Consider the following 22070-nt stretch of genomic DNA (forward strand, 5'->3'; position numbering starts at 1 on the left):
CATCCCTTAAAAACAGTAATTTGCTTATAAACATAACATGAAAGTCTTCTAGGAAACTGATTTAAAGCTTACACAATTTTCTTTGCAAAGTTCTATATCTGATGTAAAAATGTTGGACTGCAGCAATGTATTATTGGTGTGAACTGTAGATGTACTGAAAAAGCCATAAAATAACATGAAACTTTAACTTGAAGCTACATTTAGCACTGGAATTAAGTAGCACTTATTACAAACCATAGTGTATTGTATAGATTTTTTTTTTTTAATACCATGGAAAGCTGTACTTAAACCCCTAGGATTTTTACCAATTCACATTGTAAGAAATTTGAATTGCTAACATTCCTTCAGAGTTTATACAGTGTTGCATAGAACCACCATATAACTTTTATCAGTATTTTTACATTTTTTTGCTGGAAATCAGAAAAGGTAAGTTTTGACCAGTGGCAAAATTTTCAGGTATTTTACCAAGCATCAGATTCTACCTCTAGGTTACTGTAACTTGAACTAGATCTAAAGATCCTTATCCATCAGCATGGTTTTCCATTTATACCATGTCTGTGTTTTTGTATGTTTCACATACAACATTTCAACATTTAGGTCTAAACAAAGGTGATTGCTGCAGACTGAACAAGGAGCATATGAATATAACTTGTCAGTAAAATATTAAGCATTGTTCACGAATCACTGATTTTGTCTGATGCGATCGCACACCCCTCAAATAACAAACCTAGCTTCAGGAATATTATATTCTTTCCCTACTATGCTCCAGCCCAGGTTAGGTTGCTACAGGAATCTCAGAAAAAGTTACAGGTGCTGTACTTTTTACCAGGTAGGTGTGATCAAATAATTTGTACTTTAACACTAAAAGATCTCCTCGTATGCTTCTCACAATGTCTGAAATCTGTTACCTGATTTGTAGATGTAAAAGCAATGCAATGCATGGGGCCCATAATTAGCTAAGTTCCAAACTGGCACTTGTTTATTTGTGATTAAGGATGATTACTGCTTTCAAGTTGTGCCCTTAAATGTTCAGATGTTGTCCAATGCAAAGAAAGGTCTGGCTCCTACACTGAATTGCTTCCTTCCAAAATGCTAAAAAAAGGAGAATAGTCAGAAAGCAGGTTTTCTGGAAGCAAAAGTAGGCTTGAGACTGGTCACTTACACTGATTTGAGGTTGTATTGCTGGAAGTCCCAAGGTAATGTTGGGCAGAGAAGGGGATGTGTACAGACTCAACAAGTTCACTGATTCATCCTGTATCAAAAGGCGTTGCTGTGAAACCAGATGCTGTAATAAAGGAGAAAAACAACAGAAGTACAATCTCCAAGCTTTTTATTATGGTTACTTTACCCTTGTTATCCTGGTACATTGAAAGCCAGTTTTGTTTCATGCATTGGTTTGCAACCCAATGGGGTTCATTTAAAAAAAAAAAATACGGTCTCTCTCTCTAAATACATATACGCAAAACCAGCACCCTATCATTCTCTGATGGTGGGATACCCCTCACAGCCCTCTTAATTCCATTCAAGTTAAGATCTTTAACGCTGCTTTTAAAACATTGTCATATAATTTTCAAGGACATGGAACTGTTGATATATTTTTAATTACTCTCAAGTAAAACCAGGCATTCTACAAAGATTACCCTCTGTCTTTCCATTCTAGATTCATTGGGAAAAACCATAAAAAGTGAAATTACCACAACAGGAATCTTTTTGAAGCCTTTGCCTTTCTGCTTTAACAGCCATGTTTTTCAACATGTGGTCTAGTATAGTTGCTTGAATTACATTTTCTGTTTAACTCTTGCTTCCCTCCCAGAACTTTAACACAATAAGAGCTACAAAGGTCTTATTAGACTTAGGAACTCTGGCATGATATGGTCCCCAAGGGAACAACATCCCTGAAAAAGAATACCCTGTGTAACAGTATGACACAGTGACTGCTTTCTTCCCAAACAAAAAGCATATGGGACTCCAATAATAGACCACCACCAAGAGGGATACTGCACACTCGGGCTTTGACTAAAGTAAATATAATAACTTGTCAAGCATGTTGTGGGGAGCTGTAGATTTTCCCCTGGACAAACCTGGAATATCAATTAACTCTGTAAAATACTTTGTGCTAATACAATGCAACTTTAGACCATCAATGAAAAGTGGTTAAGCACAAAAACACAGGATGTTATTCCAAAACATAACCTTCCTCATACAGTTTGTTTGGAGATACGACCTAACACTGAGACAATAACAGTAGAAGTCTATCTCTGTAATTTTCTTTTGGTACCCAGGGAACATCAACACACAGCATACAAAACAAAGAAGCTTCACTTGTATATTACATTAATTCCTGGCTAACAGCGTCTCGTCTTGATTAACATCCACCTTTGACCATGAATAAAGTATGTCAAGGCTATGGAGATGTTATTGAGGGAGACTACACAGATTTAACTGGAGAAGGACACTGCAGCAGCTCTAATGTGCCTCCTAGAACATAATCAGATCTGTAGCAACTGCAGCATCCATACAAAGCCACTTCAAAAATGCATGTTTCCTTTTCGGTTTTCAGTACGCCTCTACTACTTGCTAAGATTTGAATTCACTACATAACAGTGCCAGGGTGTATAGCAGTGAAACACATTCCCACATTAAGGTCAGGCATGATTGTTCCTTGGGGCAGAATCACGCACATTATGTACCATGGGAGTTTAATTTTGAAAAGAGGAGCTTGTTAGTAAGACCATTCCCATCAATTCCTAATACCACTAATAATCAGTCATTTTCATTTTGGAAGTAACTGATTTTAGAAAACATTTTCAGGTAATATTAGTCTAAGTGTCAGTTAAACCTCACCTCCCAAAATAAGTTTAGTAGCACAGCTGCATAGATTAGGGTCCTACTTGTGCTGAAGCAGAACTGCATGATCCCAGATGCAGCTTCTCTTTTTACACGGTTGAGAATACCTTGAAATAGTGGCACAAGCTGGAGATGCCAGCAGTGTCATTCAGCAGCACAGTGGCTAAGCCATAGTCCTTGTCCTACGTGCAGACTTAATGGTTTAGATTGACACTTAAATTACGCCAAAGAGAAACTTGCCTTACTTGCTCCTTTAAGTACTTACTCACTGGGTGCACGGAGCCTGCTCCCTGACACTTAAAATAGCCTGTCAACAGTTACCCTCAAAATAGAGTACAAGCACTAAATGTAACAGTACATGAGGATCAGCAAGTAACCATGATTAGTTACTGTACTTCTGTTGCGCTACCAGGACCTGCTGAGAAACAGGAACACCTACTTCATGTGTGCATGTTCATATGCACGTTCATACATTAGGAGGGGAATAGGAAAGGGTTTGGCTTTACTAATTCTCAGTTGTGGAGCTACAGTAAGGTTGTCATGACTTTGAATATTCACATTTACCTGCACTTATTTCTTAAGGCTTTTGGGGTGCTTTTTTTATAATGAATTAGACTCTTCACAGACACTTGCAGCAAACTTCAGCTGCTGGTCAGAAACCTACATATTTTTCCACTGGCCACTTGCAAAGAGCACCTCAAGGAGCTGCATGTAAGAAATGTAGCGCTGTGGGGCTGCACAGATCAAGTACGTATCTATCTGCCATGCACGTTATTCATATCTCCTGTATAATCAGGTGATATTCTAGGAAATGCTGCTCTCCACAGAGCAAATGAAAGAAAGAAAATGATCTGAGCTTGTTTACACCAATGGAAACTTTCCATTGCCTTCAATGGCTTTTGAGTACGCTGGGAATGCCTAAAATTAATTATTTCATGTGAGCAGGTTATTCCTCTGAACTAAAGGGATGTGCTGTGCAGGGGCTCAATACTGCTTGCATTTCTCATGCAAGAAAGATTTAGCCCCAGCATAGTGGGCAACCTGAAAGTGTACGGCATGCTACAGAAGTATGTATGAAGTATGTACATACAGAAGTACGTACATAGCTATGGCAGTGAACCTTGATGATACTGGAGACAACTGGGCTTAAAACCCTCCAACATTTCATTTATAAGGTGCAATTAAAATCTTGAGTTTAACTTTCAAGTTTCATATAACAAGATCAGTGTTTTAACAAACAGTACTGAAAGTATCTTTAAGGGAACTGTGATAGTAAACGATCATCGGCAAAAATGTGGCATTTGCAGTGCAACTTTGCTAATTCAAAAAAATGTAAATTTCTACCCACCAGACTGTCCGCTCCAGAGGGCAAACCACTAAAAAATCTCACTATTCAAATGGATATGGCAAAAATACTTGAAAAATATGTTTCATTACTGATAATGCTCTAATTCTGTCTATGCACTGGAGTGTAATCATTTATGGTGTTGACTCATGTTTTACTGGTAAATGGTTCTCTGTCATAGCAACCTGTTTTCCCCCAGCAGAAAGTGTTTTACTTGCTGCCATGAAAACCACAGCTATCCACCCACTCAGATATGAGCACACCACTTACTGCAAATGTCACAACAATGATTATGAAACAACAGCAATGTGAGTCATGCCGGATTACAGCAAAACAAGTGATATTTTGGGTGATTTTGGAACACTTATTCTATTATTAGAAACTTCTGTACTTTGTGTATTCGATGAAAAATTGATTAGATATCTAGCCTTTGAGAGCTGGCAGCTAATGCTAAACCAGGAAAGAGATATGTAGAAGTTTGGTTGCTGTTAAATGACCAAAGAAAATCCCACTGAACTCAAAATGCACTGAAGCTGAGATTTATGGAAACATGTCTGAGCCTACAGGACCACAGTAGTATTAAGAGTCAAGTAACCAGAGAGGTAAAGAAATCCCCCAAAGGATCCAGAAATGGAAGTCCGTAGTTTCAGCTTCTTAGCACACTTCCAATGAGCTATGTGACCGACTTCAGCATGCAGAGCTCAAATTCTGAAGGAACTTCTATGGCTTATTTGAGCATCTGCGATTGTATGTTGGGGTTATAACTTCTGATGTCTGGCACCGTAATGGCAAATGATATGCAATGCAGTGTTCTATTAACAACAGAATGTAATTCTGCTGGTTCTTGCCACAACCTTTCCAACTCTTCCCAGAGACTGCCAGCCCGACCAGATTATAAGCATTTCTGATGGTGGTTCAACACTGTGGGCAAATGTCCAGAAACTATAACAGGCAAAGAACTGTATATCATTCTGAGACATTATTCCCTTTAAATTTTGTAGTATCCTCAACTCAATAAAAGATCCACTGGACAAGATCTCCTGTTAATACAGCAATAACACCCATAAAATAAAACACCTCTCTAAAACAGTCCCAATATTAAGATAAAACAAACTAGAATTTTATCTAATCCTAATGATGTATCTTACTCAGCATCATTTAAATTTCTTTGCAATTGTATACAGGGGGGCTATGAGGCAAGACCACATGTTAGCCATCAATGCAATTTTTTTTTTCTTTTTGGTTACGGGCCAGAGAGAGGCTACTAATCAGTGTGCAGAGGTCACCCACCTGCCCCCTGGATCATAGTTCACACACACAATTCATTCATTATGGGACAAAGTCACTGCTGGAGGTTGAACTGCCCATTCCAGGTTTTTTTGAGGTGAATGTCCTGTCACTGACCTGGAGAAATAGCTCCATTAGCTAAAACTCTGTTAAGTCACATTTTCTTATGCCGTTTTTCTAACATGAACAGTATAAACTGCTAATTAATAGAAAATTTTGCCACTGAAGCAGGAATTGCTCCAAGTATAGGCACTGGATACAGAACATTGTGGGATTAGATTCTCTCTTAGTTGCAGTAGTTTACTGTCCCTTTACAATATTGCTACAAAAAGCGTGACTCAGGCATGTCATCTATGCTAAATGAGGTTTATCACAACTGATTTACCATCTGCATTCCTGTTGTTACAGGCAGAATAAGGAGTAGTTAAGATTCCTTCTGTGTACAATCTTGTTTCACAAAACAAGTATCCAAGACTCATGGCATGTCAGCTATGTTGCTAAGTACTGCCCTGATAAGGACACTGAGGTACAGTAAAATAAAAGGCAGATGTGAAAAAGGATTTAGTCACCTAACTCTGATACTGTAATTAAACAAATCTACTTCAGCAGCCATCTGAATCTGGGACCACCCTAACTCATACATGTTACGGTCACCAATGCCTAAATCACTCTTTAGCACATGGAAGTTATTCATCAGCGTTCATCACTGTGCGCCTCTTCAGGTTATTGTAGAAGGTAATGTTCTGCCACACTGATGCTTCCAAATTCCTTCCATAGCTCCCTCCTACTCTTCCAGCAGCATTATTGCTGCTTTTGTTTGGTCTTTAATAGTCTCCTGAACACACATCTCATATATGAAGGTGTATGTCATGCATCACATACTCTGATGTCAGCCCGCAGTGTCCTGGTATCCCTTATAATTATCTCCTGCAATTACTCTGCTTGTGAGTATGATCAAACTGAGGTTCAGATCTCCCCAGTCTAGAAATCTGAGCAATTAACTACCCAATAAAGAGTCTTACCTCAGCTTGAATGTTAGATGGCAAAACTGAGTTTTCATTTTCTGTTATACTGCTGGTCAGACCATTGCTTGGGGAACTGGGACCTGATCCAGGGGAGCTGCTACTGACTGAGGATTCTGAAAAACAGATGAAGAATATATGAATTTCACACTGGAAAGGAACACATGATCTTGATTAATTGTATACTCTTTATGGCACAGGGATTTTTTTTTTGCCACTGAAAAGTACTTACTGGTTAGGCTATTTACTTATGTTAAAGATTTTTAATTCACCCTCCATTTCTTTTGGTTTTCCTTTTCCAGTGCTAATGAGGAAAGATACTCTTGGTCTTTCCCCTTCTGATCCGTCTGCTTCACAAAGGAAGAATTTACTATTCATTTTTCCCACAAAGATGATCCAATACTCAGTGTCAGGTAGAGATACAGAGATAAAACTTGCAATGAGTAAAAAGAAAATAAAGTACTTTCTTTTTAATCGTAAAGAGTCCTGCCTCTGTAAGAGATCAAAATGACGGAGACAGCAGGCTTGCAAAGGTCGTGATAACATGTCGTCAATTCTGCTTAGAAAGGGGATGAGCCCAGTGTGGACTAATTGTTGCATACACAAGTAATAATGGCAAAATATACACCACTTTCACTACATCTTTTGCACATCTATGAAGAAATATTTACAGCGTGCAAAAATCTTAAAATAGCATTTGAAAGGCTGTATGTTATCTTGATTTTAAATTTCCAGAGTTCTGTCTAAGATAAAGGAGAAAAGGATGATCTTATTGTGTGTTGTTGTATCTAGTTATTCTAATCCTACACAGACATAAATTAAATTTATTTAATGGAAACTGTTAACATGGTGAAAGATGGAAGAGTGCAGCATCAGTGGCAATAAGCATGTTTCACAGGATTGCTTTCGAAGTACTCAGTAAGTTAAAATAATTAATATTGAAATGTGGCAGTAAATATTGTGTAGCCACTTTGCTGTTTCAATCCTTCTGCCTCAGTTTACACACAAAAATATATTCTCAATTTGACTGAAATTACTGGGAGTTTTCCTGGCTGTTTCTTGGACTGGTTACTCTTTCTTACTAGAGCTGACTGATTTACTGAAGTGAATCTGTACCCAGTTATACTATCTTGCATCATATTCCCTCTAGTTTTCAAGGAAGAGCAGAAAGACAAGCTTACGTTTTTTCCTCATTTTTTTTAGAAATTGCAATAGCACTTTTCCTATAAATAAGCATTTAAATAAAGGAATATTTCCAGTTATAAGAATAAAAAAAAAGGAGAAAAAGCTTTGGCCAGAAATGTTTGATCAAGGAAATTTTGATTTCAGTGTCATATAGCCACTATTAATAATTATAGTAGCAATCTGTAAGGCTCTGAATTATTGTCAGAGCTAGGAAGAGAAGACATTTATTTTTGGGTTTCTGCTGTTTTAATGGTTGCAAAAAAAGCCTCCTGGGATAAATATTTTACTTCATTCCTTACTTGTGAGCATACAAAATACAAAGAAATCAGCCAAAACTAAGGAAGTGGAGATCAAGAATCTCATAAGAGCTTCAGCAAATGGAAATAATAAATTAGCTGTTAAAAAAATTCTAATCTGGAAATAATTTATAGGAAAATCACCTTATTTAATTACTTTCATAGTTACATTCACATCCATGTCCCAGTTTTACACATGACATGCTGTGAAAAGTTGTCAAGAGAATTGCATGTATGAGTACACTGATGTGAATTTGATCATGTTGTGTTATATTTCCATCTTGGTGTGACATAATCCTGATATATCAAGTGAATTCAAATACATGCCTGACAGACTAGTAACAGTTGCATAAACATATGGCCTTACTGTAACATCACTTGAACAAGTCACGAACCTACCAAATATTGATGCAAAGTCAAAGCAAGGAAAGTTAGAATGAGGCTGAATGCGGTAAATGCTCTTTTCTTTCAAAGCCACAGATAAAACCTTGCCAGCATACTAATCCTAAGGACTAAAAATGAGACTCTAGGCTGTTTGGGAACTTGGATGCAATTCTGCAAAATAACATACATGGCAAAATTTACCACTCTGCAATACCAAGTGTCTGAAAGAGAGCCTTAGCATCCATGTTTCATCCACTCTGTCACTTTTTAAGTTCAGTGGCAGGAAAAACATTGAAACCAAATATTGATTGATGACAAATTTTTACTTTGTTCCGCCCCCCTCCCTTAAATCCTCTCCTTTATGCATAATTCTGTATTTTCACATGCTGAAAGTTCCCTTTCAATTACTAAGAATTCTTACTACCTGTTGTGATCAACAATGTACCACTGAAAGATTGAATGTTTCAACTCTCCTCAAAGAACAGCTTAGTGAGCCCTTATATCAAAACAGCTGATCTTGACACTTTCATACAAGAGAAACCAAGGCATAGGGCCAAACAAAAGATTCTAAAATGTCCTTGACTAACCTAAGTAATACCAGATAGGTGTTCCTCTGCCCACCATGGACATCTGCATTTCCCACGGGCAATGGGAAATGGGAGATGCAAGACCCAAAATGTTGTCCATGTACGGAAGACACAAATTAAGGGAAGAGACTATTCTTGTTTTCTCCTTTGATGTCCCTTGCCAACAACAGCTTACCATTTATTTATTCTTGTACTTGCTCCTGTAAAGTACTAGTTTCCAAGTTGTTTTGAAAGTATGGCTTTCAAAATTGACAATGACTTTTTAGTAAGTGGTAGGAAGCTGTAGATTCCAAGTTATTTATACACAATCATTTACTTAATATGGTTCTCTTTTCAGCAACAGAAAAAAAATGACAGAACCTTCTATTTAGCAAACAGTTTCAATTCCAAAATACTACTGCTGTTCTGTGAGCAGTCACAGCTGATACAGAATTTCTCCATTCTTAATTACCTGTCACTTCGAAGAGTCGCTTCTTGAATGAACTGACATTTCCATCCTTTCTCCTAAGTAAAGGACTACTTCTCCTTTCTGTCACCTTTTGTTTTAACCTTGAACGTACCTTCAAATTGGGCTCTGAAGCTGGAAATTAAGAGAAGAGAAGAAAATAAATGATTACAAATCAAATTACTGCTTTGTGTCAGACACCACTGACATTCCCTGTAGGACCTCTTCTTATCCAAGGAGGGCTGTGGAGGCAGATTTTACTACCCATCCTCCCCAGCCACCCTGCTGCTTCTCAGAGAACTCCAATTTAAACTGGAGGCTAGGAAAGAGAGAAAGAAAATTGAAAAGCTTTGAATCTCAGTATTTTTCTCATCCCATTTCAACTCTGAAGTTACCCATTACTTATTGCTAATATTGTAAGTATTAATTAGAGATGAATGCAACTTTCATTCTACATCACTTTTATCTCTCGTCGGTGAAAACTTAAATGGAAATACAGCTTGGATCTTGGAATTTTATAATTGGATTATGGTCTGATGACAGAAATAGAAAGAAGCCTCCACTGGCTCTTTTGACTTCTCTTAGAAATCTGAATTACCACAAGCCTTGCTGGCAAAACATTTCTTGGGTCAGCAGTTTTAGGTCCAGAACTTCAATGTTTTCTGCCTAACACATCAAACAACTTGATTTATGACAATGTCCTAAGAACACTTACACAGAAAAATATATGCTCTGCAAATGAAAACTAGGAATGATTCCCAGAAAACTATGATTATATTTACTGCATCTTGGGCAAGTTCCACCTTTGTTTCCTAAATGGACACTTCTCATACAAAGGCCAGAAATGAAGCTCTGCTGTGCTTTTCATTCTGTGGTATTTTTAGCGTGATAAAATGTTTCATATACTCATTCATCTGTTCTTCTAAGTAAACCCTCTATCAAACAGACTGTAAGAGCTAGTGAAAGATAATGGTGGAAGAGAATTTGTTCGTATTTTCCTTTCTGGAACTGAGGCTTGGCTAAGCAATACCCCAAAATAGAGAGAGCAGGAAACTCAGTTTATGCCCAGACATAAGCAGACATAAGCCCAGCCTCAAAGAAGGACCAAGAGTTAGCACAAAACAAAAATAAATGAAATCTTCATTCAATTCAGCATTATATCATTTGTCACTTTGGGACAGGACCTCAGCCCTACACTTCTAATTCCAGTTCCTGCTAAGCATGTATTATCATACAACTTTTTCCTGCTGTCTCACTTGTTCCCTCAGGGACAGGGACATCAGAAATGCTCATGAGAGAGCAAAGGGGCTGCACCTCCACCAGAGTGTTGCTGTAACCTGCAGTACTTGCAGTCATATACTGGCCTCTGTCACATACTACATGGATCTTGGCAAGCGCTCCCTTCTGAGTGGTCTGTGCCCTGAGTACATTTCAGACCAAGACACGCAGACTAGCACAACACTGGAAATCTTTAATACTAAAAATATGAACAATAATTTTTTTTTTATCTCTTACTACCTTTGTTAAAACAATGGTTCTAGTGATGGAGCACAGACTTATTTACTCTTTAAGATGCCATTTGCTATGAAACTGCAAATATAAAATCTAACAATAGGCTAAGATTACACTATGTGCTTTCACCACAGATCTCATCAGGTACGATGATATTTGGAAGAAAAGGTGCTCACTACTTTTGCACTTATGGTTATTTTGATTTATACCATTCCACACTCTTAAATTACATTTCAGAGGATACTTCCAGACCCGTGACAGACTAATGTGATACAAATCTTCTGCAACACTCACTGGAGAAATGTCCCACTTCTATATGAATGTTTCATGCTTAGTCAGAGCAACTGCCTTTCAATTTTTACCAAATTCCCATCATATTCTGCATCAGAATCAATCATATAACCAGAGAAAGCAGACTTTGATGTCAGTGTCTCAGAAGATAGCCCTTGCATGAAAGGCAAAGATCATTTTTAAATGGTAATAATCAGTTTTAAAATGAAAAGGCATGGAGAAGAGTGTTTTATATATTATAAAATAAAGCTCCCACTAAAAAAAACCCAAACAAAACAACCAAGGTTTGAAGAGTGTTTGCTTCAAATACCGTCTTTCTTGAATATCTCCCGTAAGACCCTGTCACCTCCTGACACGGTACCAGCTAGGACTCGGTGGTTGGCAATATGAACTCAGGTTTCAGTGCACTAAATATATAAACATAATTAATGTGAGGATGTCTGATCCAATGGACAAAATGCAGAACTGGAAAGTGGTTTCTTGATACCTGTCTGTGGCTGAGGCATTCACTTGGTATGTGATTGACTGCAACAGGCATGGACGACAAAAGCTTCAATGCACTCTTACATGAAGGCAGTAATAACACATTTATAGTTGTCAACTCTCTTCTGATAGTTAAAAAGTCAAAAATAAGTATCTTAAGCTTCAAGGATAAGGCTGTGGATTAAAATTACAAATGTATATACATATATATACACACGGATTGCCCCAAAACACATACATGCCATTACTTAGAAATTATTTTGATTCTTTAAACTCTGGCATGTAAGCAAGTGAGCAAAAAGGGAAAAGTAAATTTTTGAAACATTTTTCTTAAAATTAAATTGTTCCCCTAGCATTTTCAAGACACTTGAAAATTCTTATTGGCAAATGCTGAAGTATTGTAATTAATCCACCTTATGTTTCAAATGAGCAAGCATTTGGTTCAATATTTCAACTAATGGTTCTTAGAAGTGCTCTACAGAGGGTTAATACTCGAAACTGTTTGGCATTAGCCACCCCCCTGTAAGTGTTTCTGCTGCATATTATTAGCACCTTTGCTCAACCTAATTAATCTACTGACAAGGTTGAGCATCTTCATCACCCAAAGGCATTCTCCATGTGGGAAAGCAGTGTCACATGGGGATCCAGTGCCAAGCAACTTCTGAGGCTAAAGCTTTTCTCACCAGCTTGCTGTGGCGTAGCTACCTCATGCAGATAGAAGGCCCTAATGACTAACCTTTCTTTGCTCCACCAATACCAGAAAATCATTGAAAAGACCTTCATGTAAGTCTTCATGTAAGTCTGCTATTACTTCATGTAGTGATTCAACCATAAACCAAGAGACTGTCTCAGCAAGATAATTAATGCATGTGGCTAACTTTCTGTACATCAAACATCCCACCGGGGTTCAGCACTCAAAACTAGATTTATTCTGCCCCATATGGGATATGTCCTGTATCCCACCATCCTGAAGAAATAGGGCCTCTCAAAGCCCAGAAGCTGAATGAGGTCGGGGTTTGCTGGGTTAGATGCCTGCCGCTATCATGAGCTGAATCATCTGACCAAGGAGCCAGAATGCCAGAGACAAGAGAAAAACAAAAGCACGTGGCCAGAAGTGTGACAGACAAGGAAAACAGGACCGCACATTTTCCTGGCAGCAGGCTGGTAGGTTGGGCTATTAATCTAAAATCCTGCTAAGAACCAGTATACATCTGATACTGGACTAATTGGCCACCATTAGCCTAGCCTCTCTGCTCCACAAATCTTTTAACTTCTACTACATTTAGCACTTTAGGATGAGTAATAATGAGTTCCCACTTGGACAAAGGGAAAATAATTATTTGAGTGTTTTGTTGCAAAGAAAACAAAAAGACACAGCTATTTTCTGTGAAGGCCATCAAAGCCCATGTCATTGATCTTGATGCGAATTCATCATTACCCATCTGAGCGATTCATTTCAGTGACTTTCAGGGGAAACTAGCCTGAAAATGACTTTGCTTATGTAACTGCAGCATAATGTGGAATAACAAGTTATTGCAATAACGTCTTGTCCAGTCTCATTGCTATTACTAGGCTTATTCTCTTTTTAGTGCTAGAAATAATGAACTGGTATTACTCTTTAAATGAGTGTCAAGTGGGAAACAGGTATGAAAGACAGAGAAAGTATTATCTTAAACAACACAGAAGATATCACAGGCAGCCCAAGTGTTGGTTACCCAACTCCTTGGCATGACTTGTAATTAACTCTGCAGAACTGAGAACTTTGGTTCTGGGTAAAGAAGAAACCGTCTCAATGATTTTTCTCATCTTTTATGGCAGCTTCATATCACAGGAAAGAAGTAACTGCACTGTTAAAAATGGAAAATATACATGCTTCTATACAGGTACACAATAATTTCGAACCATTGCTCAGGTGAAAGAAAACTATTCCCTCCTGAGAAACATGATACTGAAACACAAGCATGAGAGGTAGAAAAATGATTCAGTGAAGTCATTATGTCCTATACTCCGCTTTGCTGAATATTAGCAATTTGCAGATACTAGCATTAAAGAATATAGCCTGGGGCCAGGTTGCTCCCAAATGAGCCGAGGGTTTTTTGCAAGGCTTTACTTCAGTGTTTCTTTTTATTAAACACACAGACATGTTTAAGAAAAAGGGAAATACTTCTTAAAAATCCTTTCTATGCATGGGGAGAGGACATATATATGAAGGGTATATAAAAGATAATAATACACTAGTTTCTGGATGGTTCCTGGAACACAGTACTACTTTCGTATCTAACAAGTGTGTGCCAACTTCAAATCAGCATTTAATGAACCCAGGCAGGAAACGGGGGATGGGAGAGGGTGCATAGTGAGCAGGTCCTCATCTCAATGCTAAAGCCATATATAGGAAAACTGAAGAACTGAAAGTGAGCTTTTGTCCAGACTGCAAAAGGCTCTAAAGCGAAAGCATATCCTTTTCCTTGCTGGCAGGCTGGCTTAGAAAAGCTGTGGAGCAGTCGAGGTAAATGATGCTAAATTTGGCTACAAAGATCCCAACAACAGCAGAAGCAACAGCAGCAAAATTCACATCTTACTTGACAAAGATGAATTGTTCCCTATTGCCAAAGCACCAGCTGTTATTACTAAGATTGTTTTGAAACAATATCTTGGACTTCTCTATTGTAATTAAATCAACAGAAACAATCAAGAAACAAAGATTTAATGATCTTTAAGTAAATCTTCACTGGTATGCTCTCTTTCTTTAGCTGCCTTTTTTTTTAAGCTCTGAAGGGTTATCTATTATACTGATTTGAATGTATTCTATGCTGTACTCCATGAAGGAGTTATTAATTGTTTTTTCCTGTTTTACATCTGACATGCATCAATAAAGGAATACATAGGCAAGGAATCTTTTTTCACACCACACAGGATGTTATTTTTCATGCTATTATACTAGAGACCCATGCACAGATAAGCATTATGTGCTTTACAACACACAGTCATGCCTGAGACAGATTAAAGTCTAAGTTATAGGACAAAAGGGTATAGACTATCAGAGGTACAAGAGAAGATGATGAGATGGTACTGGTTAGCACGATGGTGGTATTGCCATCATACCACTGGCTTATCCTTTGTTGTTTCTTTCTCGCACTGTGGCAATTGAGGGTTTTCAAGCTGAATGTGCATAATAAGAAACTTTGAAATCTCTATCATGATTTCACTTTGTTGGTGTATTTTTCTAGCAGAAATTGGAACTATGAAAATATGCTACTCTCTCTCTGGGAAACTTAGTAGCCGAAACCAGCTGCAGTGTTATCGTGTGGGAAATGCTATCTATACTGGCCTTGTTTTGGTAGCTTTAACCACAACATTCACCACGTGGGATCTAATCCCTCTTAACCAATTATAGTGCTTTAAAGAGATGTGTGCTGTCTGTGTAACAGAGTCACTATCCAATCACCATGTAGTTAGTTGAGTGGACAAGAGTCTATAAATTGGGATGTAATGTAAACAATAAACGGGTCTCATTGCACACCACATTGGCGTTGGGAGTGATTCGTCCCAGCTCCGGCTACGAGCTCCGTTACGTGTCGCGACACACTTGAAGCAGAAGAAGCAAAACAGAAGAAAAATACACTGTGAAGAGATCTGTTTTTCATTGGTTCCATTGCACAGCACAACAGGCCCCTGGTCCATGCTGTGGGATCTCAGTCACCACAGTAATATACACAGGCAACAAAGTAGTCTGCCTGTCTCTGCCATTCCAGTACCCTAAGATCACGGAAAAAGTCAAATACCACCTTACCACTGCACCAACAAAAACAGCTGAAAAAGGCGTATCTAAGGTTCCTAAGACACTAGTCTGAGGGTAGTGGGCTAGGCAGAAACTTTTGTTTCCCCCTCAGTGATGTCGGCAGAATGAAAGGCACAAGATACCCCTATGCACCATCAAGAGCATAAATGAGAAGATAATTTGGGCTTCTTTGCCAAAGCTACGAATGCAACCAAAGTCAGGCAGAAAGCTAGAGAGACAGAGAACACAGGTCAGGGACCAAAACTTCTTCCAGCTTCCTCAGCCACTTTGTGGAGAGCTGCAAATGAGACTGTCTTTCTGTGAGACCTGATGGTCTCACAGCCTTTCCTCTGCCATGCGTGGTTCTCACAGACATGCTCTGCATGGAGTTTCTGACTTCCACTCTGGCTTCCTGTAGGCAGCCTCAGACTGTTTCAGTCACCTCCACATAGCTGAATATATTAGGCATAGGCAAGATAAGCAGTGACTTTTGTTTTCATACATGACTGACTGACATTTGCCTGTAGAAGGCCACATCCCAACACAAGACAATACAGGACAATGAACATGTAGACATCTTCCCCACTGGCTGACAGACTGGCAGATAACAACATGTAGTACAGTTCTTTAGATTCAACGATTTCTAAATTCTGGTGATTTAAAATGACATTTCTGAAAGAGTTTTAAATTAGATTAATGAGACTGAAAGCTATTTACACATACCCTCTAAAGTTCTTCCAAGAACTAAATGGACCTGACCACTGGGTGGTCCCAATGAGGCGGGACCACCAGATACAGCAGTACAGGATGGAGACGCTTTGTTTTCCTGGCTTGCATCACCTAATGTTTTTTCAGCATAAACCAAAACTGTTTCCTGTACAACCATTAGCTTTAAGGGGAGTGCTGGTCATATGTGAAACCCTTTAGTCCTTTGCTTTATTTTACTTCTGTAAAAGGTAGAATGCTTTATTTATTTAGACTAAGGTAAATATCCATTCCCTAAATAAAAAAACAGGTTTAGTGAAACACATGGTAAAAGAGCTAATTAGATTAGAAGGGATCTCGCAGCCCTTCAGCTCTCTTCAGGCTAAGGAAGCCAATTTAACAAGATTAGCGAATTTTCATTGATTTCCTAAAGAAGGTTACAAATTTAAATATTCCCTGAAGCTGTTTTAAATACTTAACTTTTCATTGATATTCACTGCAGCCCATATGAAAAATAAAATTTCTGGTTTATTGTCCATCCAAACAAGGGTTATCTTTCTAGGAAAGATTTATTGAGTTGGATGTAGGAATTAGTGTGCCGCTTTCACTTAGCCAGTATTAGAGACCTTTATATTTTTAATGAAAAGCTGGTCAGTGCAATATATATATTCCTGTTGATAATTGTTCTGCATGTAACCTGTGAGGAAAAAGAAATGTGAGGAAAAATTCTTAATAATTTCTATTCCTTAACAAAGAAACAGCATCTTCTTGCATCTGTGCCACTGGCTGATATGGTTTCCCTGGGCCTCTTGAGTCCTCATTACATGTTAAATACGCTGAAACTATGGCATGTTAATGCTATGTCAGGTCCATCTTAATCTTCTTCAATGTAAACTAATATTCTTTTCCAAAAATAAACGGGATTAGAAAGCAAATAATACTATACTGTCTTGAAACAGAATAAAATAACAAGGATACTATAAATCAATTCTCATCTCCCCTGCACATTTTCAAATTCTATTATTTTCTTGTACTTTTATAGCACTTCTGGGAGCCAAATTGCATCTGAGTTCTCAGGAGGTGTAGAGGAGAAAGAAGAAAGTGAAACGGGCATTTAATCGAGGGCATCCCTCATGTGACTGGTAATAACCAAATTTAGATATGTATGACTGGCAGTTCTTCTGGTTAGGTCTCCACTGGTAATTATCGCCCCCACTGCTGACCATATACACCAGCCAGTTCTAGCTGGGTAGAACTAATGGGTTCATAACACTATACTTTCTGCAAATATAGCAAAACCCATTATTCAGCCAAAATCCTCCTCCAATATCCATTAAATCACTAATTTTGCACAAGAAAAATACTTTCTTCAGTGAAGTACTGCCAGAGATAATCCTTTGCAGGGTCACTATTTGACCCCTAGATACACGATTTATTTTTAACAGAATTATAACGTTCATGATTATGTTGTTCTGCATGCCCCACACAAAAAAGAATTAGTTAATAGGGTGATTAAATCACACAGATTTTAATCTAGGAAAACATCCAGCAGTTATAACTCACTGATGGCAGGCAAAAAGTGTAACCTAATATTTCATCAACCTTCAAAAATCCATGAAGAAACATCATCACCTTCTCCCCCAGTTTAACAGAGCATCAGTAGATGAGAACTGGGCAGGTCTAGATTGCTGTGGTGTACACTTTAGGGTTGTCCAAAGTCAGGACAGAATACAGGATGCCAAGAAAACAAAAGCGACCAAACCAGAGTGTATCTTGCTTATCTAGCAGATGAGAACCATGGGCCAAATTCAGCTCAAGAGCAGGAAGGCACTTCGGCTCTGCTGAAGACAAATTAAGATAAATTTGGCCACAAACTTGTTTGTACTTTCAAAATACGTTTGTCTAACTTCTGTAGGCAAGGCTGACTTTGTGAAAGGATCTCTCCATGTTAAATGAAGTGAGGAGAAAAACCCCACCTGTTTGGAGTCTTAATTAGATGTTGACACTGCACCTTCACAATGAAACATTAAAACAAGTTTACTTTTAGATGGGTTCTTTATGCTCTGGATATAATTCCAATCCCCTACAACTTAATTAGCTAAATACACAGTATAACCTTCCATCTGGTAGAGTAATTTAAAAGGAAAAATTGTGTACCACCATAACTCGATGAGACACTGAGGAAAACCATTGAAATGCTATTTCCTTTCCTTTGGAAGAGAATTATGTACAATTTCAGCATGCTTTGCATTTCTAACAGTTAAAGCCAACAGGGAGGTATCACTCTCATTTATATTGCTTTCCCATGAGAAAATCAAAAGTAAAGTACAAAGCATATGCCGTTGTTCATGAATGGCTCTGTAAAACTTACTTGGCTTTAGCCAGAACATGTTATTTGGCAGCTAAACCCCTTAATTAGAGTTGTGGGTCTGAACAGATTTTTCAGTGAAACTATGTTTTGCAGGAGTTTGGAGAAGTGCAATCTTTACTAACCAGCATCTTCTATTTTGGATGATTTGATACCATGTGATTTCCACTTTCCACTTCTTTCACTGTTTCTCTCTTTTTGTCATCATTTAGAAATTCTTGTTTACTTTTCTAAACATTTTCAACTGTCTCTACCCAGCTACAGTGGAAAAAAAAATCCTAGTCAAAGAGGACAGTTTCTACTGACTTCAAAGAGTCTCAGATTTTACATGCATTAGTTTGTAACTTATTTATCCAGAGTGAATATACTTTGAAATAATACCCATTAAAACCATTCCACTTCATTTTCAATGGACATTTTGCTCCTAAAATGCTTCAGATTTTAGGGCTGCTCCCTTGCTCCTTATTTAAGCTGTTTCCTTTAGGTTCAAAAGTCAAAAAGGTGTCTAGTATCTGATTACTGGCTTATCAAAAAGTTACACAAGCTACTTGTTAATGCTAATTTATAAAATGTTTTTGAAAACATACACAGTTTCTGTAAGAAAACCTTTATGTAACCACATGAACCAGAACTCTGTAATTCAATTTTGGCTATGCATTGGGCAGTAAAAGCAGAACTAAGATAGTATTTAGATCAAGACTGTATAATTAGTCTAGCCATCAAGAAGGTTCAGTATCTAGCACAACAGAATAATTACTGACAAGAGATAAAGTGGTGTATATACGAGTAATGGGATTTTTTCTAAGACAGAAAATCTTTATTCAATCATCTTGCAACAAAGTAAAGAATCACCCAGGTGTAACACCTTAGTTTTCTGCAATTAAAAGTAAGCATTAAATAAAATATATTAGAGGAGCAATCCTGCACTGATGGGAAGACTATGACGGTCTTTACAGAAATCATCCTGGTGATGACTCCTGTTGAACCCCAGTGCAGGCCCTGGCAGCTTTCCTGGACAAGTTCTTCCCTCTCTGACAGTGTCATTAAGCCTATCCCAGCACTCATTTTTGTTTAGCTTTAAGCAATCTCAAAAAATTTCCTCTCTAACTCAAGCTAAATTAGAATGACAGGGCATCCCTCCTAGCCCCCAGCTTAGGATGCTGCAGAACCTTGATGGACCCAAGATGACTGCAGTGCAGCACAATAGTTGGACTGGTATCACATTTCCTTAAAGCCGCTGGATGCTGGCAGCTGAACTCTGTTTTGGCCTGTTCGTTACACCAGTCTGGAAGAAGCTGTTAATAACAGTTTGCTTCAGAGTCACTCTTCAAATGCAAGTGAACTTTTCTTCTCTTTCTAAAACCTACTAATCACTCCCTCTCAAGTTATTAATAGTGAATTTAGGAAGGCTAAAGAAGTCTGGTCATTAATGGGAAGAGAATTCAAGAACACGAAGGGCTAGGAATCAGGATTTTTCTTGTTCCTCACTCTGTTATAAGCACCAGTGATCTCCTTTGAGTATGTTACCTAGTCCAAATTTGTTAAGAATGTTCATTAACCCAGGAAAACAAGGACTCTGAGAGACAGAAATGCTTAGCATCCCTGAAAAATGGGACAAAACGAGGAAAATCATAGCATGTTTCCCTGCTTCAATAAATAAAGAGCCTCTCCCATTAATTGTGCTCACTCACAAACTCAGAGAAACATAATGCTTCTCTCTACTGAGCTTGACTTCTTCATTTTACCAGACATGGTAATTGCAGGTCTGTGATCCTCTAAGCCTGTTTTTTAGGTTTTTTTGTTTTTATTTTTATTTTTAAAATAAATTCAGCTTTTTCATATACTGATACTTCACATGAGAGTGATCTAGAAAATGCAAACAGAAACGGAATTTGGTGGCACAAAAGGGAAGGGGAGAAAAACTTTCACACATGAAATGTTTTTCTTCTCAGTTTCAACTGCTTGAGTAAATTACCAAGTCGCTAAGGACAGAAAGAATAATGGTAAGGAAACATTCTAATTAATTTCTTTTTTAAAAAATAAATTACATCTGCTGAGTTCTCATTCAAGAATCTTTCACTCTCATGTCACAAGAGCTATGCTGCCTAATCAGGTTAACTTAATATGGTTTTTACAAAGTTATCTTTATGGCTGCGCAGCACAGCCTTCTTCCTCTCTTTCATCACAATATTAAACAATCATTCATATCTTCTTTTTTCCTGTATGACATTACATAATTTCCCCACTCCAAGCAAGACCCTTGCACTATTTGCTATTTAAAAAACTCCATGCTCTATTTCCATTCACCACGCTTCCAATTTTTGGGAAGTGAGCTACAAACAAATAGTACTACTGTGAGCAATTTTCAGATCCCTAAGCAAAATGCAAGTTGTAAGCTTACAACTCCATCAGCAAGGAAAGATTCAACTGGCATAAAACCTAAATAAACAGAAATAATGATTGACATTCCCACTCTGCCATGGTTGTGCTAAACTCAGGAAAGAAAAAACCGTTTTTATTTGGTCTGATGATGTCCTCAGGAATTTCTTCCAACAAAAGCCAAAACACGAGGCAAAATCTATAGCAAGATTTTTAAAAAGCATGGAGCTTTGCTTAGAAAGCTGACCTCTATTGTAATTTACTGGCTTTTGCTGGTTTGCATCAACAGTTGCACACAGAAAATGAAGTGTTACAGATTGAAGAAAATGCAAGTGTTATGGCCATTTGCCAGCATTTCTGCATTTATTTTGACAAGGTAAAAAAAGCAAAACCAAAAATCTTTCTTTGAAAAGAACTTCTACCCTATCAAACCCACGTTGTTCGCTCTATTTTTGTTAGTTTTACAGTAACCTTGTCAAGTAGATAATATTATCCTGGATCTCCAGACTTAGAATTATGGGGACCTACAATCAAAGGTTCCCCGCATTACATGAGAAAGTCTTAATAAAATGCACAGCTCCCATCAGAGCTCTTACAACAGTCAGTATGAATTTCGAAAGTGTTCAGTAATAGGGAGGAATTTTCAAACCTGTCTGGGTAATTTAGACGCATTAGTCTCATTGAAAGTTAATGAGCCATGTGCTGCTCAGGCTTTGCAGAAAAAAACACTTTTCAACTGGTATTCATGCTGAAAGTTGTGGGCAATTTTAAAATTTGATCTTATACTGTTTGGGATAAATTCTGCTCTTAGCTACAGACGTGTAGCTTCTTCTTATGGTGTATTTATCTGTCCAATGAAGCAACAGCTTCCCTTGCTCTGCTCTTTACAAAGTCTGTCAACACAGAGCATCTGAATGCAGCTGTGCGAAGAGCTGCATAACCTGGCCTCTAGACCCTAGGACAGTTCCAGTCCTCCATGCAGCTAAGTTGTGTGAAGCCTACTGCTGACAAGTTCCGCTGTATCTTGTACAGAAAGGACGAATTCACATGGCTAAGAGAGTTAGAGTTACTGAGTAACCACAGTCACTGCACTAGGGTGTTAACTATGGTACCTGACTGTAACCACAGAAAGAGCAAGACTCTTAAGTCTTTCCCT

The 22070-nt window shown here is 38.0% G+C and overlaps 1 protein-coding gene across 1 annotated transcript in view; it reads right to left on the reverse strand.

Moving 5' to 3' along the window:
- Positions 1–1158: 1158 nt before the first annotated feature.
- Positions 1159–22070, reverse strand: part of LOC104491150 (histone deacetylase 9) — a gene marked incomplete at its 3' end in the record, with an annotated part of 29302 nt that continues 8390 nt past the window's right edge. The window contains exons 5-7 of the mRNA XM_010133524.1: positions 9405–9533; positions 6502–6617; positions 1159–1285 (exon numbers count right to left, since the gene is read on the reverse strand). Of these exons, the coding sequence (XP_010131826.1) occupies positions 1159–1285; positions 6502–6617; positions 9405–9533 (372 nt within the window). The remainder of the gene's footprint in view (positions 1286–6501; positions 6618–9404; positions 9534–22070) is intronic.

This window comes from Buceros rhinoceros, unplaced genomic scaffold (assembly GCF_000710305.1).
Source record: "Buceros rhinoceros silvestris isolate BGI_N320 unplaced genomic scaffold, ASM71030v1 scaffold36073, whole genome shotgun sequence".
Lineage (NCBI taxonomy): Eukaryota > Metazoa > Chordata > Aves > Bucerotiformes > Bucerotidae > Buceros > Buceros rhinoceros.